We start from the raw sequence: 26,770 nt of genomic DNA, 5'->3' as shown, positions 1-26,770 counted from the left end.
AGGACTTTCAAATGCTTCTTACGGAGCCACTCCTTTGTTGCCCGGGCGGTGTGTTTTGGATCATTGTCATGTTGGAAGACCCAGCCTCGTTTCATCTTCAAAGTTCTCACTGATGGAAGGAGGTTTTGGCTCAAAATCTCACGATACATGGCCCCATTCATTCTGTCCTTAACACGGATCAGTCGTCCTGTCCCCTTGGCAGAAAAACAGCCCCATAGCATGATGTTTCCACCCCCATGCTTCACAGTAGGTATGGTGTTCTTGGGATGCAACTCAGTATTCTTCTTCCTCCAAACACGACGAGTTGAGTTTATACCAAAAAGTTCTACTTTGGTTTCATCTGACCACATGACATTCTCCCAATCCTCTGCTGTATCATCCATGTGCTCTCTGGCAAACTTCAGACGGGCCTGGACATGCACTGGCTTCAGCAGCGGTACACGTCTGGCACTGCGGGATTTGATTCCCTGCCGTTGTAGTGTGTTACTGATGGTGACCTTTGTTACTTTGGTCCCAGCTCTCTGCAGGTCATTCACCAGGTCCCCCCGTGTGGTTCTGGGATCTTTGCTCACCGTTCTCATGATCATTTTGACCCCACGGGATGAGATCTTGCGTGGAGCCCCAGATCGTGGGAGATTATCAGTGGTCTTGTATGTCTTCCATTTTCTGATGATTGCTCCCACAGTTGATTTTTTCACACCAAGCTGCTTGCCTATTGTAGATTCACTCTTCCCAGTCTGGTGCAGGTCTACAATACTTTTCCTGGTGTCCTTCGAAAGCTCTTTGGTCTTGGCCATGGCGGAGTTTGGAGTCTGACTGTTTGAGGCTGTGGACAGGTGTCTTTTATACAGATGATGAGTTCAAACAGGTGCCATTCATACAGGTAACGAGTGGGGGACAGAAAAGCTTCTTACAGAAGACGTTACAGGTCTGTGAGAGCCAGAGATTTTCCTTGTTTGAGGTGACCAAATACTTATTTTCCACCCTAATTTACGAATAAATTCTTTACAAATCCTACCATGTGAATTCATGGATTTTTTTTTTCACATTCTGTCTCTCACAGTTGAAGTGTACCTCTGGTGCAAATTACTGACCTCTGTCATCATTTTAAGTGGGGGAACTTGCACAATCGGTGGCTGACTAAATACTTTTTTGCCCCACTGTATGTCCAAGTTACCATGTTTCTGAGTTTTCAGATCATGCCAAGGTGTTAAGTTTGGGAGTTTCAACTGTCAATAACGATGCCGTTTAAGTTTAGCAGCTGAGCAGCAGATTACGTTTAATTATGCCATCACTCTTTTTTCCTGCCCTGGACCTGGAAATCACAGGGACACATCGCACATCAATGCCTGTCTGTTGTGGCACCTCAAGTATTTCTTGCACAATTTCCTTTAAGCCTTTAGTCTAATAAGTTTCTATATTTATTTACAAAGCTTAATAGTGTTTGCAAAAAGACTAGCAAGAACAATGGCAGGTGGTTAGATCTATGGTTATTAGTAAAATAACTATTCAATGTTTCAATAAAGAAAAACTTGAATAAAATAGTGTGAGTCATCATGAAAATTCAGAGCCAACATGGTGCGTCTCTGAACAAATGCATTTTTTATAACTCATCTGTTTTGATGAAAAAATACAAAACTTTATCCTTGCAAGAATTAATCGATAACACTCCACCCAAGAAAGCAATGGGGATTGTCAAGGGGGTTATCGCAATTTTTATATAGGGTCTATAGTATTCACACAGCATCAAATCCAAGTAAACGAAAAGCTACCACTACACACAGCATCATACTGGTTATATGTGTCTGAGGTGGGAGCAAGAAAGTAAAAACAGGAAGAAAACACTTTGCAATCTAAGAGTGGAGTGACAGGAAACATGCTGCATTGCTTTACACTGAGCGAAGAAAAAATTCTAAGCAGAGCACAGGGTTAATACCAAGCATGGACTTAAAAGGTAGCGTGTGTCAGAAGGTCAATTGTCTTCCCGATACAGCACTTGTTTTGGTTTCAGTGGTTCTGGACCACACCACAGTGAAATTACAATTCCACTGCAACTTGTTGTGCAGCACCAAACTCTCCTTTTTTTTGAAAGATTTTCAAAGCACCACATCCACATCTGTGATAGAATTTTTCAACACAAGACCAAAACAATATAATTTAATAATTTTAAAAAAGGAATCTCTTGGAGAAATGACTCACAAAGAGTAAAGTTACAAAGCAAACTGTTCATTTCATTGTCTTTATTCATATATAAACTGCTTACTTTAAATACAGACTGAGTGATCAAAAATCGAACAAATGTATTTTTGGTGACTTGTGAATTTCCATATGAAGAGTCAAAAAGCTTCTGTGTTGCCGTGGGAGGAACACTCGCCATCTCCAAAGGTCTCTGCTGGATGTGGATGTGGATGGATGACAGGACAATAGAAAAAAAATCAAAGACAAGATGGTCAGAATAGCAAAGATGATGTGAAACAAAGAGTAACATGTAACACATACACTATCTGGGCCTGTAGTTATCAACCACCTCTGAAGTTGAAATGGGACTAAAAATACTATAAGCTCAGATATTTATGAGTCATGCTACGCCCACTCCCCACAGGGAGCTCTCATTTGAAAGAAAATGATGTTACTGTTTTACAATTTTCAGAGCAATAAGATGAAATTAATGACAATGTCTAGTAGGTTTTCCTCTGTGGTGCCAGTATGAAATCACATCTGAAATAATGGAGGCCCCGTTCCCTGATAATGACCTTGGAAGTTAAGAGCATATTTTATTCTTGGGCACTTCTATGAAAACTCATAAAAACCTGCATGTTTCTCAAGGCAGCAATTACGTGCAAGTGCATAGAAATGCTAGAGGCATCTTAATGTTGGATCTGCAAAAAGAAATGTCATGTGTCATTTGACATGATCACAAGATGGCGGGCGTGATCACAGCAGGATTGGCGTCCTCGCGGTGGTGCGGTGATGTTTGGTGTTAAAACTCCAAACAATTTCAATTATAGACCTTGTTTGGGCAAATAAATAAACTAAGGTTGACATTTATAAGAGACGAAATGGCAAAGATGAAGAAAGTTGAAGAAGATCTGGAGGAGATTAAACATTCACTTAACTCGCTGACGTCGGAAATTGAAAAAGTAAATAAGCAACAAGGAATATTAATGTCGATGATGGACCAAATCAAAGAACTAAAAAACCTGATTAAGGAGAAAGACAAGACAATCCAGTTTTTGGAAAGGAAGGTGGACGATCTAGAACAGCAGGCTCGACTTGAGGAAGTGATTATTACGGGTCTGGAAACTAAACACAGGAGTTATGCGAGAGTCACCGAGTCTGGGACCGGCGTAAAAAGAGGAGAAGACGAGCCCCCGATGGAGGAGCTACAGTCGTTGGAACGGCAGGTTGTGGAATTCTTTTCGAATAAAAAACTTCCCCTGCATAGTAATAATATATCTGCATGCTATACCCTTCCTATAAGGCACACTAATGCTCCTCCAGCAATTGTAGTGAGATTTGTAAACCGTAAACACAAAGTTGATTTGCTGAGGCGGTCCAGCCTTTTGAGAGGAAGCGGAGTATATTTGAATGAACATCTTACAAAAAGAAATGCAGATATTGCTAGACAAGCTCGCATTTTACGGAAGGAGCAAAAGATTCAAGCAACCTGGACCAGGAACTGTAAGGTGATGATCAAACTGAATGGAACGCCAGAAGAAGCCAAGGTTATAACGATTAAGGATCTTGAGGAATTGGACATTTATACGAGATGACATTATCAAGATAGGCAAACGGCTACGACCAATCATGGCTATGAGCCTAAAAACAATTAGTTCATCCTTTACAAGAACAGATGCTACTTCGGGTGGAAAAGGACAAAAGGAAATTGTAAATTGTACATAGAGATCAACGGACTTTAAAATTTGTCGATAAATGAATGTGCGATTGCTAAGGATCCCTTTCTTTTTTTTCTTTTTTTTTGAGGGTAATATGTAGCCCAGCTAGAAAAAAAGAGCAGTGGAAAGTAGTTTTTTTTCGTGTATAATGTAAACAATTTAGTCATTTCTTTTTTCTTTTATGTTTAAAGGAAGATGTGGACAAATAAGATTATCTGTTGTCATTTAACTTGGCCAATCAGCAATGAGCTCCCAGTGACCCTTGCTGTTGACCTTGATCACATGATTTCCTGTGTTGCCATTTTGTTCCTGTTCATACAATGCCATGTGCCAGAGAAACTAATGTTCCCGAAGTCGAATCGCTAGGAGTTAAAAGCAAGTCTGCTGCAGTTGATTTTGGTTGTTCAGAGTTTCACCCTGTCAACGGTCAGGTTTTTTTGTTATCTGGTAAAAGGATGACTCGACAGATGGACCCAGTCTGAAGCAAGCCCCGTCGAGGAGCAGTGATTCCACAGTTCCAGTTAACTGGATGGCGAGCCAACCCGAAATTGAATAGGATTTGCCAAGGTTTTATTGAAGCCAAAGTTTCGTTCCCATTGAAGCTTCAGATACCTGCAGGACTACAAACTTTCTTCCTTCATCGGAGTGTGGTAGGACAAACATTAAACAAACTGAACGGGCCCCAACGATCCATCAGTGACCAGACATTATCCACTCATACAATTGACTCAGAGAAAGCTGTATGCGCGCACTTTTATTTAGTTTGTTATTTTGGGGGAAATATTTTGTATTTTATTTTATTGCTTTCATTACATTGTTGCAGCTGCTGTGTGTCAAATATAACAAATTTGTGAACAGTCTATTGTGATGTGGTCTCTCCTTATTGGTGTTTATACCTTGGGCTCCTGCCGATCGTAGATCTTCTGCTACTGGCTAGTGGAGTTCGGTCATTCTTAATGATAAGTCGTAAGTCCGGTTACAAATAGATAGTTTTAGAATAATTATGCATAATGCTTGACGACTCAGATCATAAATCATGTGATTTTTAAGTAGGTATTGACCCTGAAAGGAATGTGCTTAATACAATTAATGTCACATGTGACTATTATACAGAGGAGCAATTCAAGGATACGGTTGAAATAGTTAATACATTTTCTTTAACTCATATTAATTGCAGAAGTCTTTATAGAAGTTTTGCTTCGATTAAAGATTTCCTGTATAGTCTGAGAGGCAGGTTTCAAATAATTGCTCTGTCTGAAACATGGTTAGATGAGAAGAGGGGTTGTCATTTCTGTATCGAAGGGTACGATTTATACTTTGTAAATAGAATTAAGAAAAAGGCAGGAAGAATGGCACTTTTTCTTAATTGTGATTTGAAATGTAAAAAAGTTGAATGTGTGTCTGTGGCTATAGACGATTTAATGGAATCTGTGACAGTGGAATTGGATATAGAAAGAAGTAGTAATATAATTGTAACGTGTATATATAGGAAACCGGGGTCACAGATTGAGTTATTTACAGAGGCAGTAGAAGACTAATTGAGTAAAGCTAAGGGAAATAAGACTATGTTTGTGTGGTGATTAGAATATTGATCTTTGTAAAGAGGCAAATGATAAGGCTGCGTTAGATTTTTTTGAATTATTACTTGGTAAAGGATTTTATCCTTTAATTATAAAGCCGAGTAGAATAACAGATAAATCAGAAACACTAATTGATCATATTTTCATTAATAGCTTGGAGAGTAATATTATGAGTGGCCTCATCATAAATGATATAAGTGATCATCTACCAGTCTTTTTTACTTTTGATTTAAATATGAAAAGAAAGGAAGAAGTTGGTTTCGTGAGTCATAGAAGGTTAAGAAATAACGAGGCAATCAACAAGTTTAGACAAGATCTCATGGAAGTGGACTGGAAGGAAGTTTATGTTAATGAGGTCAACGTTGCATATGGAGCTTTTTTAAATACTTACTTGGCCTTGTATGATAAACATTGTCCATTGGTATCATTTAAGTATAAGAAAAAGAATAAGAATTTGAAACCTTGGATAACTAAGGGTCTTGCAAATGCATGTAAAAAGAAAAATAATTTATATAGGGATTATATAACACAGAGAACTAAGAATGCGGAAATTAAATATAAAGTTTATAAAAATAAGTTGGTATTAATATTGAGGAAAGCTAAGAAAGACTACTATAATAAACTTTTTCAGGAAAACAAGAATAATATTAAGGGCATTTGGAATATTTTTAAAGAAGTATTGGGTAACAAGAACACACCCTTAGATCGACCTAATTATTTCATTAAGAATAATCAAGTTGTCGAAGACGAGACTGAAATAGTAAACTAATTCAATTCCATCCATCCATCCATTCGCTTCCACTTATCCTTTTCAGGGTCGCGGGGGGCGCTGGAGCCTATCCCAGCTGTCATAGGGCGAGAGGCGGGGTACACCCTGGACAGGTCGCCAGTCTGTCGCAGGGCCAACACACAGGGACAGACAACCATTTGCACTCACATTCATTCGCACATTCACACCTAGTGACAATTTGGATTATCCAATTAACCTATCCCCACAATTCAATTCTTTTTTTGTAAATGTTGGACCCACTTTAGCAAATTTAATTAGAAAAAATGACGATCCAGAATATGAGGAAGCCTGGAAAGGAGAAAGTAGAGTGTTTAATTCTATATTCTTGGCTGATACTTCCATAAAAGAAATAGTAGCAATTGTAGAAAATTGTAAAACTAAAAAAAAATCTACTGACTGTGATGGTATAGACATGGTTGTAATTAAAAAGACTTTAGATTGTATAAGTATTCCTCTTTGCTATATTTTTAATCTTTCGTTACAATCAGGAGTATTTCCTGATCGAATGAAAGTGGCAAAAGTGATACCCTTATATAAATCAGGAGATAAGCATAGTTTTAACAATTATAGGCCAGTGTCTCTTTTTTCAGTTTTCAAAAGTGCTTGAAAAACTTTTTGCGCAAAGACTTGATAGTTTTATTGAAAAATATCAACTAATAAATGAAAATCAATTTGGATTTCGTAAAAATAGATCAACGGCATTAGCATTGTTGACTTTCATTGACGATTCATCTGCAACCAATAATAATAAATATAAAGTGGGGGTATTTGTTGATTTAAAAAAAGCTTTTGATACATTACAACATTCTATTTTGATTTCTAAAGTGTATAATTATGGTGTGAGAGGAGTGGCATTGAATTGGTTAAGGAGTTATTTAGAAAATAGGTCGCAATATGTACATTATCTCGGTAACACCTCTGAAAGATTGAAGATTGTATGTGGCGTTCCTCAAGGTTCTATTTTGGGACCTAAACTTTTTAATTTATATATTAATGATATCTGTGACGTATCAAAAAGGTTAAATTTTATTTTATTTGCAGATGACACAAATTTTTATTGCTCTGGAGAGAATTTGAAAGATTTGGTTGAAATTATGATTTCTGAGATGTTAAGATTAAAAATATGGTTTGATGTAAATAAATTATCTTTGAATCTGACAAAAACGAAATTCATGATATTCGGCGGAAGAAGTTATTATGTCCATTGATTAGAGCAGGGCGATATGGCCAAAAATATTTATCACGATATATATTTGAAAATTTGCGATAACGATATAACCGACGATATAATTGATGCGAGACAAAATACAACTCCACAACATTACTAGCGCAAAAAGACAACCTTCCATTTATTTTCACTTAAACAAGAAGCTGGTTTTTATGTACATTAAAGCTTTATAAAAATGTAACAGTGCAAATGCAAATTCCTTGCTGAAAGTTTAACCAAAAGGCATTTCCAGTAGAAATGGGCTGACATATCCTGAGCATAACCATATATAATATCCACTGAAGTTAAAAATAGGTGCTTTGCAACATTAAACTGCAGTGTGCAGTACGCATTTTTCGGACCATAAGGTGCACGGGATTATAAGGCACATTAAGCGAAACAAAGCAGTCAGATAAATCAAACTTTATTAAACTCATTCTTCTTGCTTCCTCCACTTCTGTACCATTGATTCATTAATGTTGAATTCTCTGGCAGCTGTTCTATTCCCATGTTGTTGCAGTATATTAATGACTAACCTCGTATTGTGGATGGATTATCTCAGTTGTTCTCCTGACTGAAGTTTGGTCCGTTTACAGCATCCTGCCATGCGATTGCATTTGTCTCTAACCATGAAGAACCTTCACGTTAACTTTTATAAGTGGAAAAGTGTTAGTGTTCGTCCTCCAGCTTCACTGTTTATGTTATGCTAACATAGCTGTATCACTAGCGATCATGTAGCACATCATTATATACCAGCTAGCCCAACTTCAGTAACCCTACAAACGTCACTGCTGTTTAGTTTCCTGTCTTCATTTATGTTGGAAGTGATAGCAGAGCTGTACGTTTGATTTTTTTCAGAAATCTCTCGGTCAGAACATGCAATATCATGCTTAGGTAACTAGCGAAACTAGCGAGCTAACTTCCGCTAGCTTCCTGCTAACTTCTAACTCCGTTAAATGTAATAACTTTTGTTTTCATGGATGCCTGGAAGTTAAACTTTATAGTTACACCTGGTAAAGCAGCAATGCTGATCGTTTTATTAAAGATGAAAGAATTTATACAGTTTTTAACTCTAAGTGATGCTGCAGTGTTGTTTGACCTGAAGCATACGGAGTTTAGGACCCAGATTACTCCCAGATTTAAGAGCATCTTAGTCCGACAAATATGACAATGACAACGGCCGCTTGCATGTTCTGCAAAAAAATGTGCTTTGTTGTGTATCTGACGGACAAACACCAAACCAGTTCCACATCACGGAAGTTGCACCATTTTTACAAACCAATTCTGGTTCATCTGTTTCACTCAACAATCGGCCATGTGCGTATGAAAACAAAGGCACTGCGCATGCGCGTTTTACTCATATTCTATCGCGATATTTCATTTTCCTATCGTTGCCTAACATTATACCGGTATTACCGTGAACGGTATAATATGGCCCAGCCCTACCATTGATGGAGAATTGATTGAAAGAGTTACTGATTTTCGCTTTTTGGGTGTAATAGTACATGAAAATTTGACGTGGAAATCGCATATTGAGTATATTAGAAAGAAGATGGTTAAAAACATTTATATTCTGGGAAATGTAAGAGATTTATTAGACTATAAAACAATGCGCATTTTATATTTTTCATTGTTTTTCTCACATTTTAGTTACTGTATTGAAGTCTGGGGGAATACATATGAGAATACTATAAAACCTCTAAACTTATTACAGAAGAAAGTGATACGAATGATTCATAATGTTAATTATAGAGAACATACAAATAAATTATTTAAAAATCGAAATTATTAAAATTAGGAGATTTAGTGAAATTACGGACACTATTAATTATGTTTAAGGCTAAAAATAATATTTTGCCCTTTAAGTTACAAAGAGTATTTTTATTGTGTTCAGGGGGAGAAGATAGCAGAAGGAAATTTTATTTTAAGCATCAGTTAGCTAGGACTACACAAAGATTAATGAGTCCAACGGTTAGGGGTATACGACTGTGGAACTCTCTTCATTATAATTTAAAGAATTGTATAAATTTACATTGTTTTAAAAAGTGTTACATGCTTAAAACGATAACTCAATATGAAGAATGTGAATGAAATTGGAGTTCATTGAAAAAGGATCCATTATAATTTTTTGTTTTATTTATTTTAATTTTATTTTTCTCCTTGTTACTATGTGGAGTGGTATATTCTGATTGTAAATTTGTTGTTTGGTTTGAGTTAGGACTGGAGATAAATGTTAATCTTAGTTTGTTCCCTGATTTTTGGTGCCCACTTGTAATATAAGTTGGATTGTAGATAGGGGGCAGGGTTTAATAAGAGTATTTTCTTCTTCCTGCTCCTTTTCACACATGGTTGTAGTGCTTTATTGATAGAAAGTGTGGTTGGTTTGTTTGAACTGTTGTACCAAGTGTGAAATAAATAAATAAATGAAAAAAATGAAATGAAATGTAAAGCGCTTTGAGGGCCCCGAAAAGCGCTATATAAATGCAATCCCTTATGTTTGTCATCTTGGCCCCTGACACAGTTGCACACTGACACCTACTAAAAAGGTATTTAGCAGCTGTCAGCAGGTGTAATGGTTGCCACATTTACCATTTTAGGGCTAGATTTACTAACCAACTGCGGCACCACAAACGGGTCTAAAAGAAGTATTGACAGTATTTACAAAGATAGCACAGTGACAAGATTTTGTGAAAGAGGTGTTTGTAACTGACCCTGCTTTAGATCTATTTCTGGGAGTTCCTCTCAAAACATACAAAATATAGCAGTAGACTATTTAAATAAAACACACAAACGGATTTACTAACATTGATACATACAACACAGCACAAAATGTACTGCTAGTTACGCTATTATTGCTCAGTGGTGCATTTTCAATAAAAAATGTGACCTGCTGTTTCGTTAAAAACCTTCCTTGAAGAAAATTGGTCTTGAGGTTTGCTGGTAAACATTGTAGCATTTTCTTAATTAGCAGAAGTTGAAGAAGTTAGAAGTTGTCTGTGTTTGTGCATGTAGCAATACAGTTTATGCACGCAGCATTCACTATTATACAAATTTGGCAACTTGTGGCTCCATAAATCAAGATCATGAGCACCAACCACTGTTAAGAAGGCTTTGCTTTGACCAAGTCCATCTTGTATTTACAGTCTGTGTTGTTAAAAAGTAAGGTTTTGTTACATATGCATTGCTCAGAAGCTCCACCTGCTTGCTGTTCAAATCTTTTGGTTGTAAGGTGTTTACAGTCGGCTGTCTGTAAGAAAAACTAACTCAGCTTCTTAACTGAAGGGTTGCACCAAGTCCAAGTATGAGACTAAAAACAGGATTATTTTGAACTGTGAATCACAAAAAACTACTTTCAGAAAATAAAATATAAGAAAATAAAATGACATTTCAAATAAGCATAACAGAACCGCTTTAAAAAGGTTTCTACGATGGATTTGACTAACATGCATGTGGAAAAAAATGGCTCTGATATCAAAACAATGTGATGCAACTACTGTTTACTATTTCAAATGTTCCCCCAGTTCCTACATGTAGCTGTCCATCTACACACCTGAGACTGCCGCACATCTGCTTCAGTCAGTCTCCTTTTTCAGGTATTTCTTCATGAGTGAAGCCACGTCTCCCCCCTCGCTGCCCTCTGCTTCCAATCTCTCACCCTGCGGCCTCTCAAACCTGCGTCTTGGCCCACCACCCTGGGAGCTTCGTCCTGATCCACCTGAGCTAGAGGACTCCGATTCAGAGCTTTTCCTGCTGTGGCTCGAGGGAGGCAGCTCTCCAAAGTGGACGCTTAGTGCTCTCCTACCTCCTCTGACTGAGCTGGCCAGGCTGCTGGTTGACTGAGCTCTCCTGATTGCAGGCAAGATGTCTGAGGCCGCGTCGTCACGGTCCAAAGGCAGACGCCGATTTTGGAAGACCATGGGTTCTGAACCTAGGGATCCTTCACCTACGTCCTCTGGAATGAGGCTCCCCACCATGCACTGCCGTGCTGCCAGAGGGGAGCGCTGGATGGGAGTTGTGACAGAGTGCAGCGACTTCTCTTCCTCTGGGATGGAGACGGAAGGAGCATGATGACGAGCAGCAAGTGAGGAGAGGTGCGGCAATGAGGGAAGCGATGAGAGAGAATCACCTGAGTTAAAGCGAGAGACTTTGCCTCCAGCTGCAGAGAGAGTTTTGGTAGAACGTGGCAGGAGTGGGGAGGATGGTTTCAGGATGCTGGGACCAGGTCTGGGCTCCTGGACATCTTCTGGACTGAGAGAGAGGGCTGAGGCTCTCCGTCTGAGAGTCGATGCTCCGGTTGTTTGATAAATCGCCAAAGAGACGGTACTGCCAGTTTCATCTCCTGCATCACCGCCAGCTCTGCGTTTACGAAGTCCTTCCAACAATTCAGACAGAGCTGTGGAGGATGGGGCTCGACCAAGAGATCTGCTAGCAACGCCTCCAGCCTCAGAGCCCTCATCATCAGGATTCACACAAGAACTAGAGAGTGATAAAAGAAGCAGTTTAAACCACAAACCAGCCCATATGTTTGGCTAACATACACAGACATCTAGGGCTAGAACTAAATATTGTCTCATTTCATCTATTGGGTGTTTATTATCAAAAACATTCTCTGTCCAACTAAACAGCCTAAACAGGGCTGAGCATTATATCAAATCAATTTGATCCATTCAACATTTTTGCTTTTTGAAAAACTCTGAGCACAACATGAAAGCATTAAGCTGAATGTCCACACATCATCTTTGTGATTCTGAAGAATTCAAATATTTTCTGTGGTAGAGCACAAATCAGGAGATTTCAAAGGTACTTTTTGTAATTGACCAAAACTGTAAGAAACAATATATTTGATTGAAATGTTACTTCATAAGACGTGCAGTTAGTGGGGATAGGTTAATTGGAAACCCTAAATTGCTCATAGGTGTGAATGAGAGTGCGAATGGTTGTCTATGTCCAGGGTGTACCCTGCCTCTCGCTTTAAGACAGCTGGGATAGGCTCCAGACAACCACCAGCACTCTTCAGTGGGAGAAACATTTCCTCATTCATCCAAGTGACTTCAACTTTTTGGGATTTACTTACTTGAATGATGGAGCATGCATCAAGACAGTAGTTAATAGTAGTGTCACACAGTACTTGAAACACTTATCGTAGCTAGTTAGCTCATCAAAATCAAGCTAAGTGATTTATCATTGCAGCTTGAAGTACCTTGTGTTAGCAGACTTACTGTAAGCTGTAGGTGCTGATGGTGTCAGCAACAGACTGACGGCCCCCCTGGCTGCTGTGAAGTGAGCTTCCACCGCGGGAGCCTCCTCTAGACACTCCTGACCATGTGTGAATGCCTTCTCCCCCAACAGAGCCGACACTGGACACAGAGTCACTGCAGGACCAAAGCAAACCTCAGAAATCTGCTACAGCCAAATTGAATGAAATTAGATCTTTACCTTTTCAGCTGCTATAAACATGCAAGCACAATAAAAAAGGAAATATGCGACTGCAGCTCCATAAACAGCTGATGATTCCACTGTAAGCCAAGATAGCATTACAGCAGGGGTGGAGCAGCAAGTAATGACTCATAAGATTGGCACACTGCAAACTTTCATGGCGCACTTTATCACAGGACTGTTTTTTGCTTACATGCTTACAAAAGGAAATGAAAAATACTTATTGGTCTATGGTAAAAACATGCTCTAAGGCATGCCATCAGTTAAGTTAGTGTCCTGTGGATTTTGGATGTTAGTAGTCATGTACAAAACCCTTCTGTCATGGCCTTGAGTCAGAGACCCAAAGTTTATGTTTTGGACATTCAGCAATATTCTAAAGTTAACTCCCTGGTTTTGGTTCGTATTGTTGTGATCCTTTCCTGTGTGGTATTTGTCATGGTCTTGGGTCAGTGACCCAGTGTTTTTTTTTTCTTGTTTTTATTTATATTTTTTTATTTAGTATTATTCATGGTTCTGTTTTTGCTTCCCCTGTGTCCTTGTTCCTTGGATAGTCTGTCATGTCTCTCGTGCATGTTAAGTTCTGTCTCCGTGTTTATTAATTTGTTCCCCTGTCGTGTCTCACGCGCCGTCTTGCTCCTCCTGTGTTCCTTGTCTTCAGTCAGGCCACATCTTAGTATGTGTCTCTTGCTTCCTGTTTTAGTTTGATAGTCCGTTGTCCTGTGTTCAGTGTATTCAGTTTTGATTCCTCTCTGTCTGATTAGTCCCAGCTGTCTTCTCACCCGTTTCCCATCCCGTGGTTATCCTGTGTGTGTGTATTTAAGTCTTCAGTTTTGCCCTGTTTATTCTGGTGTTATCCACCTTGGCTGTGTTTTTCTCGTGTGTTTTCCATGTTCCCTAGTTATGTCTAGTTGTGAGTTTCCAGTGAGTTGCCAGTTTCTTAGTACTAGTTTATCTTTTGTTTCTTTTTGTGTTTCTTTGTACTTTGATTTTTAGTTCGCTTTCTCAGCTAAATAAAAAAAAGTCCGTTTTGGAGTCCTGTGTTTCAGTCCTACCGTTGCCTGCCAATGAGCCCACCATGACACTTTCATATCTCAATCGCCTTGAAGGATAACTAAATACTTTTGACTATTATAAGTATCAATAACAATACTATACTCACCAAATGTAACGTACGGTTACATTGTAACCTTGGTTCTCTGAGTGAGAGACTATCTCTCCACTCCATTACATATTCCATATGTATGGGGTATGATACATAGAAGTATGGATACTTCTTGAAGACACTCCGGCTAGCCGGGCCACGCCCCACAGATTACATGTAAAGCAAGCTGTGCAGGCGTGAAACCAGTGATAGTTTGATAAGATAAGATAACCTTTATTAGTCCCACACGTGGGAAATTTGTCAGAATGCTTCTCCGAGCGGCCTACAAAAATAGAAGAATCTGAAGAAAGCGTGTTGCTAGGACTGATCGGAGGCAAATTTAATTTCAAAAGACTACCCAACCCTTCATAAAAGTGTGATTTTGTGCAAACTGTGCAAAAAGGAGTTTGCATACCACCAAAGCACCTCAACCTTACCATCTAAATGCAAAACATGTTGCAGCGAGCACGGAAACTGTGGGAGCTGTTAGCACTAGCAGTCCCAGTTCGAGTACCAACAAAAGGTGTCGGCCCAACCTAAGTTTAGACTGAAGACCAGAGGCGATTGTGCCTTTGCTTCAGCTGCACCCAACCTTTGGAATAGCCTTCCTGCTTCTATTCGTGCCACAGACTCTATCCAATCCTTTAAATCAAGATTGAAAGCATACTTATTTAACCTGGCTTTTCTGACCAGTTAATACCCTTTTTAAACTTTTTATTAAATGTATTATTTTATTATTAATTTTACTGCTGTTTTTATCTTCTTAGTAGATATTTTGTATTCACGATCTGACCTTCCTCCTGTATTGAGGTTTGATACCTATTCTACTTAACTCTTCCGGTCTATTAGTGCCTCCATTCTGCCTGTGCTAGTGCCCGATCTGTACTCTGTTATTGACTTATGTTGTTTCTCCATATTACTGTGAAGCACTTTGGTGTGCCTTCGGGTTTTAAAATGTGCTATATAAATAAAACTATATTGGATTGGATTCTGTTAGTAATTCTAATTATCTCGGAGTCACTGCACATATTCTTGATGTCACTGATGGGACATGGAATCTACAGGCTTTTGCCCTGACTGTGCAGAAGACAAACATCAGAAACTATTCCAAAAACTGCGCTGAGTAGTTTCTCTCTTTTGCAAAAGAATGGGGAATTCAACAAAAGGTAACCACAATTGGGACAGACAGTGCACGAACCATGGTGGCTGCAGCACCTCCCATTCCATCACATGCTTTGTGTTGCTCACATATTGCAAACAACCCTCACTGTTAGCCCTGCTGATAGTGGTTTTAGTGATGCATTAGCAAAATGTTGCAAGATAGTGGGTCACTTTAAACACAGCCCTGCTGATACAGAGGAATTACACCAGGAGGAAACAAGACTTGGGCAACAGAAAGAACCACTCATACAACATGTTTCCACAGGGTGGAATTAAATGCTGGATATGTTTTTTCATCTACTAAAGAATCAAGAGGCTGTTTTTGCTGCTTTAGACAAACAAAAGCACAAGCTAGTCATTTTAACTCCATCAGAGCTGGTAAAACTCCAAAAGCTGGTGACTATCCTTGAGCCATGCAGGTAAATAAAACTATTTTTTAACTTATTGTTACTGTTTCTTCAAAAAGCTCTATAGTTGACAGTTATTGTGTAGATTAAAAAATACTTTCTTGAACTGTCTACTACAGGTTTGTGACTCAGCTTCTTGGAGATGAGACATATGTCTCATATTCAATTGTTTTAACTTCTTTCTGCCACCTGCATCACACCATGGAGGTCTCTGATGATGACTCAAACTACATGGTGACTGCCTTCACAAAGGACCTATCCCAACGTGTAGCTACACTCAACCACCAGTGGCTCAAGACAGCTACTGTGCTTGACCCACGCTTTAAGAATTTAAAGTGTCTTGCGAGGGGCGAGCGAGAAGAGGTTTGGACCAGCCTTGAGGCCCTGTTGCAGGAACAGTGTAAAGATGCCACCACAAAGGCGCCAGTAAAGACAAAGAGCCTCCTCTTGTCTTCATTGGCTTCAGATTCTGATTCAGATGAGGAAGCCCGGTGTAACAGGGGCCCTGAGTTTGTACAGAGCAGAACCCACCATCAGCGAGCAAACTGCAGTTGTGGTCCAGCCGAGCAGGCACCCACCCACAACTGTCTGTCCTGGCCCGCAAGTATTAGATTAGTCCTGCCACTTCTGTCCCATGTGACAGACTGTTATCACTTGCAGGTCACATAGTAACAAAAAAAGAGAGCTGCCTTGAGCTCTGAAAATGTGAACAGGCTAGTTTGTCTAAGTAACTGGCTGAAAGAGATGGACAATAAATAAGCATGGAGGTATTGTGAGTCCAATGGGTTTGTTATTTTTTGCACTAAAATGTTCCATGATCACATTGTTTTAGCCTAATGTGCAAAATACTTTTGGCTAAGGTTACTCAGAGTTTAAAGGTGAAGCTGGTCAAATGACCTTTTATCTTTCTGCCTTATTTTTCTAACAAGAAAAACTGCACTTTATGTAGACTTTTTATTATTTTTATTTAAAGACAATACCATTCTGAAAATGTACTTAAAGTACTTAAAATAGCACTTTATTTTTAAGTCTTCCCAGTTTTGGCCAGGGATAATATTTTTGTTTCTCTGTCTTGAATTGAAATGCAGTTTAAATGCTTCCCCCCCCCCCCCCAGAATGACGGCTACTGCTGATGGGCACCCAGAACCTGCTCCGCGAAAGAGGGGCTGGCTGCCATGTTCAAGCGGGAAAACCACATAAAGGTGGCAGTTGGGGACCATGTCACTGCCGCACAAATGGCAGAGAGGGAGGCACCCCTCCACCCTCACTGGTTGAGTGGGCCCGCACACCTGAGGGGAGAGGAGCTTCTACTGAGGCATAAACCTGCTGGATTGCCTGTACCTCACAGTGGGACAACCGGGACTTGGACAGGGGCCTGCCCGAGATCCCGGGATGCAAAGAAATGAACAGTTGGTCCGTTGGCCGAATCGGCCGGGTACATGTGATGTACAGCGCCAGAGTTCAAATCATTTTAGAGCCAGCAGATGCTGAGCTGCCTCTCGGTCCAAGCCTTCCATCGGAACTGACTGCAGCTTAACCGACTGGGAGAGGTGGAAGTCCATTTTCCAGTCATGGATTGGCCTTCCCAGAACACAGATCTCAACATTATTAAAGCAACGTAGGATTATCTCAACAGAGAATGGACAAAAGGAAGCCAAAATCCAAACAACCACTTTAAATATCCTTCAAGATGTCTGGAAAACTATTCCTCAAGATATCTTAAACAAAGTAGTGAAAGCTGCCTAAGAGAGTTGTACAATTGTTCAAACTCTGTCTTTTCCTTACATGCTTTACTTTCACGTCTCTTTCAATACACAGCTAATACACAGCTTTTGTAAACTAGGGGACAGGTCCTTGAGCTCGAGTCCTCTATCAGAGCCTATGACTCAATGCCTTGCACAAGGATTCGGGAATGTTGTATGATATTAACAGGACCCTAAGAGCCTCGTTTAGGAATCCAATGGAGGTGAAGGAAAACACAAGAGGCAAACTTCAAGCCAACTGCACAAGTCATAATCAAGTGAGGGGTTCACCAAGGAGATGCTCTGTCCCCATTGCAACCCCCTCAGCCAGATCATTAACAAGACTGGCTATGTATACTGACTATGAAATACAGCAATCATTAGCCTACTTTAGTAATCTCAGAGGGAAAATTCGTTGTCATAGAAGCATATATACAAGACACAACAAAGAAATCGCATAAAATGAAGGTTCCCCTGGGGGACTTGTGTTTTGTTATTGTACTTCTGTACTAACCACAGTTTGTCAATGACAAACATCATGTTAGAGCATAAAGGTGTTTATAAGCACATAAGGCATCTGAGGTTGCAGGTTGATGATTGATTTTATAATTGTAACATCAGATCTGCAGCCATCTGTCTTGGGCACTTGGGTGAAGAGAGGTGCTGAGCTGACAACTGATTCTGGTGGTAATGCCAGAACCAGATGGTGGACACCACAGATGAAGAGAGGTTTCAGGCTAAAGGAGTCACCACGAGTAGGAAGGGAATTCCACACACACCGTCTACAGCTTTGGTGGAACACTGCTTACCTCAACTGAGGCTATATTCAGGCAGTGAAAAGTACACACAAAGTGAGGAGGATCTCCTCAATACCATAGTTGTGCCTTCTATTGTGGAAGCAGAGTAGTCCGCAGTGATGCAAATGCACCAATCTGTTGGGGTGAAGAGAGAGCTGAGCATAAAAGCAAAGTTGTCAATTAAAGAGTTAATTAACATCCCTACGCTCACCTATAGTCATGACCTTTGGGCAGTGAGCGAAAGAATGAAGTCACAGACACAAGTAGCCTTCGAAGAGTGGCTGGACTGTCCCTTAGAGAGAGGGTGAGGAGCTTGGTCATACGAGAGGGACTCGGAGTAGAGCCGCTGCTCCTTCATATCAAAAGGAGTAAGATGAGGTATTTTGGGCATCTGACTAAGATAGACGCCTCATAGGTGAGTTATTCTGAGCATGTCCGGTAGTGGGCCCCTGGGGGAAACCAGAATTTGCACGAGAGAGATTATATCTCATAGCTGGCTTGGGAACTTCTTGGTGTCCCCATAGATGAGCAGGAGAAGGTAGCTGGGGTGAGGGAAGTCTGGGCTTCTCTGCTTAGACTGCTTCCCCCCACCATCCAGATAAGCAGCAGAAAATGGATGGACACACACACACACACACACACACACACACACACACACACACACACACACACACACAAACAGCTAAAACAAAACTCAACCCTAACCTTGGTGACCTGATGGTCGTTAGTAAATTAATATCCAATTTACACATCTATGTAATGACTTTCATCATTTGGGTTAAGGTGTAGCTGACTTAATTGTGCATTGACTTTGGTGATATGCATGGATATGATGGAAATCAAGGCCAAAGCTAGTTGAAGTCTATGTCTTTTTTTATCCTGTTATTTATTATCACAACAATATGCATAATAAGAACACTTCAAGCTCGGATATTTTTAGGTCATACACATATACACAGCCACACACACAGCCAAGAGTTTCTTACAGGTCTTTCTTTTGAGTAAAGGACTCCACAGCAGTGTGAACACTGGATTGAAGGGCAGATTGGTGAAAGTTGAGTTCAGACATACAAATATCATCACTGAACCTGAGAGGAGCTACCTCAGTGAGGGCAAATTACCTTTCAGTGTCGCTGTCATCACTCGATTCTACTTCCTCTAGGGCAGCCTGAAGATCAACGATGCGCCGGATGGACGTCTCCAGGTCCGCCTGTAATGCCTGTCTGACAGTGCTGAGCTCTTCAACCTTCATTTCCTGTACAGAAAAAGAGGAAGATGCAGGGATGAATAAGATGGTCATCTTCTAACAGACCTGTTTGCTGTGCCCCAGCACACATCAGCAGTATTTATTAGCAAACTATTACATATGCAAGCTGACATCCAGAGAAAAAAAGTGATTTCTTAAATCGTTCCATCATTTTCTTACTGACTCTGTCTCTCATATCCTGTCACATATGTATGCACCTACACACAACCAAAAGCTTTCAGGCTTTTGCCTTTGTTGGTTTTGAGACGGGTGTGGGAGCCACAACTGTCATAGAAACACATAAGCATGTACGAGTGTGTGTATGTGTGCACCCCCATAACCTTGAAGAGACAATGAGGATTAATCACAGTCAGAGAGAGGAAGCCGAATGAGGGAGAGATGACGTTGGGTATGGTAATGGAGAAGTGTGTGTCTGTCTGTGTACATGCACATGTGTGTGTGCCTGTGTGCATGCTGTTGTGTGTATGATTAAATCCATTTATATGGGGCTGTGTCTAAGTCTCCATTGCTGGTTGGTAGGTTGTTTAAGGGCATTCTTGTGTCTGTCTGTGTGTGTGTGAATGTGTTGCTTTGTGCGAATAACTTAAGTCCTGGAGCTCCTTCTCATTTTCTTGGCTCAGCTCAGAGGTCACAAAGAAATGTGCAGTTAGTGAGAACAAGAACATGAAATAGGAAAGCTCCTCCCCCCCCCCCCATGTAAAGCTTTTATTAGTTCTTTAACATTTTTAGTTTTTTCAGTCATCTGTGACACCGACTCCGCCGTGACATACGTCATATTCTGAGTTGAGGGTCCATTTGCTTGTCATTGCTCCTCGGAGTCGCTGAGTGGCAAGAGTTCTCCTATGGGTGACTGAGGATGAAATGTGAAATTGTGAAATTTCCAGTGCCATTACTAAAAACTAATGTCTTCCTAGTTCCTTTCTCTCTGTTTGAGGCATTGGCTGAGTCCATCTCATTTGCAATGAATGGGTTGCTTATTAAGTCCGCCTTGCACGCATTTAGAGATGGAGACATCAGCTCCAATTTTAATACTTTGTTCACTGTCGCTACCAAGTTCTCCAATTTTGCCATCATTTTCTCCAATTTTGTTTTTCCAGCTGGACTTTGTGGAGCTGCTATGGAGTTTGTTTCTGCGAAGGCTTCAGTTTTCAGACCTGGAGGCTATATCTGTCATGGTCCTGAGTCTATGACCCAGCATTTTGAGTCTCTGTTAGATTTAAGAGATATTTATGTTTAAGTTTGAGTTTAGTACTTCCTAGTGCCTCTGAGTTTTATTATCTATATTTTTGGTTCTTGGTTACTGTTTGATTTCGTTCATGTCCTAGTGTTGTTTCTGTGTCTTGCTGTCTGGGTCTCCAGTGCCAGTCAGTCTTGTCTCCATGTTTGTTTACCTTTTTGTCTACATTCAGCTCGTATGTCTCAGTCCTGAGCTGTGTCCCAATTCAGGGTCTGCACGCTTGAAGTACGCACACTACGCGTACTACGTACGGTGCGTACTATAAGTACGAGAAGTGCGGAAGTGAGAGGCTTGTGAAATGGGACGGTATACGCTTCGTCGCGCTGATGATACTAACTGCGAGACACGTTACATACAGCTTTGTTTGACAGAAATGAAGGAGAAAAATGTTTTGTTGGTCATTCATTTTTGTCATGACATCACTTTGATTAGTTGAGTATCTGAGGCTGAGACCAGAGGACTGTAAAACATGATTGTTGGGCTTCATTTCTGTGCTGAACAGTCATTTAAGATTAGTTAGTAAATAAGAATTAGTTAATGTTGTTCATGAGACTAAAGTCATCTCACTGTGGTAATGTAAATATAATATGGCCAATATTATAGTATTGTCAGATTATTATGATATATATGTATATATATATATATATATACACACACACACACACACACACACACACACACACATATATCACTGACTTTCAGCTTGTTGTGTTTGTGGATATATGACTGACTTTAATTATTAAACATTCGCACATAAATAAGTGACGTCATATTCAGTACTTTTGACAGTTCACTCTTCGGCCGCTCCATCTTATTAGGGAAATTCCACATACATAAATGTAAATTTCAAAACTCGACCCCATCATTTAATTTGTTTTTGATTGAAATTGAATATTACTTAAACTCTCTTAAATTAACTTCCAATAAAAAAGGTTTATCATTGATTGAAATTCATTCAGAAATGTTTAACGAATGAGCTGTCACAACTTTCAAGTACAAAGTTGTTATGAAGTCTGTCACATTCCCCCCCTTTTTTTCTTTTCTATCCTTTATTTATTTATCCTTCTTATTTCATTGTACTGTATATTGTTACTCTTATTTGCCTTGTATGTCTACTGTACAAACTGAACTGGAATGACTGACTGTTCGCTTTATAAGTTCAAGTTTTATATACCGTAATTGTCGGGCTATAAGCCGCTACTTTTTGCACAAGCTTTGAACCCTGCGGCTTTTAGTCAGGTGCGGCTTTTCTATGGATTTTCCATGATTTTTGTGATATCGTAAGACGATTTGTTTTGTTTGTTCCGCTGTTGTACGGCACTACGTTGCCTGGCGGAAGGATCGGGGTTCAAGAGTGGTATGTTAGTCACATGTCCGTCCGCCAGGCAACGTAGTGCCGTACGAAGTAGCGCGAAAAACAAACTTCAAAGTAGCGCTACGCATTCAGCGGGAGGCGTGGATGACGAGCGGCGATAAACTTGCGAAAAGCAAGTTATGCCCAACTCCACCGGTGGATTCTGACAGCGTGGAAAAGTGCGAAAACATCCACGATCACCAACGGATTTTGAAGGGCTGGACTGCTGCATGATGGAGAGGAGGACACCACCACGGCCCTTCTGAGGGTGTTCGACTCTGACACTGACAACGAGGATTTCTTTGGTTTTGAAAGTGACAACGAAGGAGAGAAGCGGAGAGTGGATGACGAAGCCATCCTGAGCCTGTTTGTATCCGACATTGGAGAAGAGGACTTTGGTGGTTTTAGAGCGCAGGAAGAAGAGAAAGATGGTGAATGACTGACTTTTCTTCTTGTTAAAGCCGTGTCACTGCACCTGAGCCTAAAAGGTAGTCCGAATCTATTTTTCTGGTGTGCTGTAGGTTACTGTTATGTACTACATGTGCAAATATGTACCCATAACTTGTTTTTCAAAATATTAATAAAAGGGGTGTGTCTCCAAACAGCCATCTCTTTCCTGACAATTCCCTTTGTGCATATTCTCTTACATATGATAAGTCAACATTGAAACACCTGCGGCTTTTAGTCAGGTGCGGCTAATGTATGTACAAAACAGGGTTTTCCCCTGATTTTTAGCTTGTGCGGCTAATATTCAGGTGCGCTTTGTAGTCCGGGAAATACGGTACTATATTAGTGTTTCTAATTTCCTCAGGTACTTTACTTTTCACCATAATGTATTTTGCTCATCAGCCTAATTAAACATTTTTCCTTTTGTTTACCACAATCCACATCTGTGTGTCTGCATTTGGGTCCTCATGCTCCTATTCACTACACATGATAATGTCCCCCTTTCATACAGACAGTGAAAAGGCTATTGAGAAATCACCAGCCTTTGACGTGATAATCATTCAGCCTTTTGAACAGACTAATTCTGTTGCTTGCTTTGTTATTTTCTTCAGTGGTTTGAGGGTCTGATCCTATCTAAGCTGTCTAAGAACTCTGAATCAAGAAAATGGAAATCGAATTCCAAGTTGTTACATTATTTCAAGCCCACAGAGCCCAAAAGCCTGAGAACAAAGTTCAATGTAATCAACAAACTCTGATTACATTGATTTAATTAATTTGATGTGTCCATAACCTAAAATATATTTTTGTTTGTTTGCTTTGGCCCCTTTTTCTGTTCAGTTTTTCTTCCCACCTCTGTATCTAGATGTGGACAGTAACAAAGTACAAATACCTTGTTACTGTACTTAAGTACAATTTTTAGGAATCTTTACTTTCCTTGAGTAGTTATTTTTTGTGTACTTTTTACTTTTACTCCCTACATTTTTAAACAAATATCTGTACTTTCTACTTCTTACATTTTCAAAACAGGCTCATTACTTCTGGTTAAATGCATTTGGGTTGAATTATTATTTCGTCACTGTGACGAGACATCAAACCCATGTAAGCTCAAACAGTAACACAGGAAAGGGATTCCTGTTTGTTTATTAATCACCAGGATGATGCATAAAAAGAGATTACATGTGCCAAAGGGGTTAAAAGTGGGACAGTGTTTTGTTTTTGTTTTGTTTTTTTGTTTATTTACTGACACAACACTGGAATGACTGCAAGTTTCCATAAGTTGCGGTTGCGGTACCTTGGCAACTAGCTCGCCCTACTGAAGAGAAGAGAGCATAAAGGGAGTGACTTTTTTTTAAGTGGCATGTTTGTTTAAATAAATTGTTTCTATCTGTTCAACAAACATCAGCAAACACACAAACTGTGTGCAGTTTGTCAAAGAGTGTGTTGCTAGCTAAAGCTTCAGAGCTAACTTCGCTCAGAGATGGAGTGTACATTTGTACATGTGACATTATGTTCTTTCATATTGTGAAATATGCTGCAAAACAAAATGAGGTAGACTAACTGCTATGTAAAGGCTGCATAAGAATACTCTGGAGTTTAGTGCAGGATAAACAGGTTAGTTTACTGTACTGTGATGGATTTAAAGTAAAGAACAGTGTGACTGGTGCACAGTGGCTATGGTTTCATGGTCAGAGTGTAGCAGAGATAGGACGGGGCCTAATTATTTAAGACCTTGTATGTGACAAGCAGGATTTTGACTTCAATACTGAATTTAACATAGTGCCAATGAAGGAAAGTCAACATAGAAGAAATATGCTCTCTCTTTCTAGTCCCTGTCAGTACTCTTGCTGGAGCATTTTGTATTAACTGAAGGCCTTTCAGGGAGTTTTTAGGACATCCTGATAATAACAAATTACTGTAGTCTAAAGTAGAAGCAATAAATGCATATTGAGTAACTCCAGTTAGTATTGCCCGGCTCTGTAGAATTCTGTTGTTTTCCAGCCTTGCTTTGGAGTAACCCTCGTCTCTGTGATTAGGTTTTCTGGATCTGCCTGTATCGTGACCCCTGAATTAAGAAGCAGAAGGTTAGAGGCCATCAAGGTCTTTATGTCTTTAAGACATTCCTGCAGTTTAACTAATTGGTGTGTTTTATCTGGCTTCATGGATAGATAAAGTTGTGTCATTTGCATAGCAATAAAAAATTATGCTATGTCTTCTAATGATGCTGCCTAAGGGAAGCATGTATAGTGTAAATAGAATTGGTCCTAGCACTGAACCCTGTGGAACTCCATAATTAACCTCAGTGTGTGAAGAGGACTCTCCATTTACATGAACAAATTGGAGTCTATTAGATAGATATGATACAAACCACTGCAGTGCAGTACCTGTAATACCTACAGCATGTTCTAATCGCTCTAATAGGATATTATGGTCAACAGTATCGAACGCTGCACTGAGGTCTAGCAGGACAAGCACAGAGATGAGTCCACTGTCAGAGGCCATAAGAAGATCATTTGTAACCTTCACTAAAGCTGTTTCTGTGCTGTGATGAGCTCTGAAACCTGACTGAAACTCTTCAAATAAATCATTCCTCTGCAGATGATCTGTTAGCTGTGTGACAACTACTCTTTCAAGGATTTTTGATATGAAAGGAAGGTTGGAGATTGGCCTATAATTAGAGATAGGTTGATCATTTTCAAGATTCAAGCATTAATTAATAGTAGGACTTTTTTGAGCAGTCTTGTAGGAATGGGTCCAAAAAGACATGTTGATGGTTTGGAGGAAAAAGACTAAATGAATATCCATGGTACTGAAAGTAGCTCAGAATCAGAATCAGATTCTGTAGATAATGTTAATATTAAATCTGTGAGATAATTATGAGTGATTTTTTCTCTAATGGCTAAAATTTTATTTCGCAAGGTCATTACTAGTTAAGGTTCAAGAAATAGTTGGCTCAACAGAGCTTTGACTTTTTGTCAGCCTGGCTACAGTGCTAAAGAGAAACCTAAAGTTGTTCTCATTTCTTCAATCAGTGATGAAAAGTAAGAGGTTCTGGCTTTACGGAGGGCTTTCTTATAAAGCAACACGCTGTTTTTTTTGTGGTTGTGGTGTTTGCTCACACTTTTATTCCACAGCATTGTGCCGAAATCCCAGTGCTGTCCAAACCGTGCTGCTATGATTGCACTCTGTAGTAATGACACTGTATGTCAATGTTGTAGCCTGGAGGAAGTGTTTCCTGCCAGGACTTTAAAATCATGTGTCACAGCCTGTGTTGTGAAACTCCTGTTGAGGTTTATATTTAGCAGCCTACGTGCTGTCCATGTAGTCGTGATCTATCTGCAAGCAGCAGGGATACCAGAGAAATCTATGGAAATATGCTTTTATTAGCTATTCTTTTATCTTCCTTTGTTTTAATGAAACAGAGTTCACATTAACACAATCTGAAAGAATACGATACATAGAATCAGACCAGGAGTGACATGTTTAGCCGCATGTTCTCCTTAAATTGCTGGCTGTCTGAGTGGTGTCCCAGAAACGATGTGGGCTTCATAGATAATTGGCAAACCTTCTGGAGGAAACCTGGTCTTGTTAGGAGAGACGGCATCCATCCCACTTTGGATGGAGCGGCTCTCATTTCTCGAAATATGGACAAATTTATTAAACCCCCCAAAATATGACTATCCAGAGTTGGGACCAGGAAGCAGAGTTGCAGTCTTACACGCCTCTCTGCAGCTTCTCTCCTCCTGCTACCCCCCCCAAAAACCCATCTCCATAGAGACTGTGTCAGCTTCCAAAAAGACAAAAAACAAACTAAAAACCAGCAACAAAAATCACAAAGAAAGAACAATACAGTATCCACATGTGAACCAAAGAGTAAAACAGTGAAATGTGGATTATTAAATATTAGGTCTCTCTCCTCCAAGTCTCTGTTAGTACATGACTTAATAATTGATCAACAAATCAATTTACTCTGCCTTACAGAAACCTGGTTGCAGCAGGATGATTATGTTAGTTTAAATGAATCAACACCCCCGAGTCATTCTAACTACCAGAAATCTCGAAGTACAGGCCGAGGGGGAGGTGTGGCAGCAATTTTTCACACCAGCCTATTAATTAACGAAAGACCAAGACAGACTTTTAATTCATTTGAAAGCCTGATGCTTAGCCTCGTCCACCCCAGCTGTAAAACTCAGAAACCAGTCTTACTTGTTATCATCTATCGTCCACCTGGGCCTTACACAGAGTTTGTCTGATTTCTCAGACTTTATATCTAATTTAGTGCTCAGCTCAGATAAAATAATTATTGTGGGT

General features: G+C 39.8%; 1 protein-coding gene across 4 annotated transcripts in view; it reads right to left on the bottom strand.

The window, feature by feature from the left end:
• Window positions 1-2,231: 2,231 nt before the first annotated feature.
• The window catches only part of myo18b (myosin XVIIIB), a 72,212-nt gene continuing 47,673 nt past the window's right edge, over window positions 2,232-26,770 (bottom strand). For 2 of the 4 annotated variants that reach the window (XM_085360126.1, XM_085360124.1), the window contains 5 exons: window positions 19,279-19,412; window positions 19,144-19,185; window positions 12,693-12,845; window positions 11,024-11,949; window positions 2,232-2,392 (listed from right to left, as the gene is read on the bottom strand). In XM_085360126.1, the coding sequence (XP_085216252.1) occupies window positions 11,046-11,949; window positions 12,693-12,845; window positions 19,144-19,185; window positions 19,279-19,412 (1,233 nt within the window). In that variant the 3' untranslated portion in view covers window positions 2,232-2,392; window positions 11,024-11,045. The remainder of the gene's footprint in view (window positions 2,393-11,023; window positions 11,950-12,692; window positions 12,846-19,143; window positions 19,186-19,278; window positions 19,413-26,770) is intronic. The other 2 variants (XM_085360127.1, XM_085360125.1) reach the window with 2 other exon arrangements.

The sequence above is a fragment of the Diplotaxodon limnothrissa genome, linkage group LG7 (assembly GCF_057381915.1).
Source record: "Diplotaxodon limnothrissa isolate DT_005_m linkage group LG7, D_limnothrissa_male_GT1.1, whole genome shotgun sequence".
Classification (NCBI taxonomy): Eukaryota; Metazoa; Chordata; class Actinopteri; order Cichliformes; family Cichlidae; genus Diplotaxodon; species Diplotaxodon limnothrissa.
This window is presented reverse-complemented; position numbering and strand designations above follow the sequence as displayed.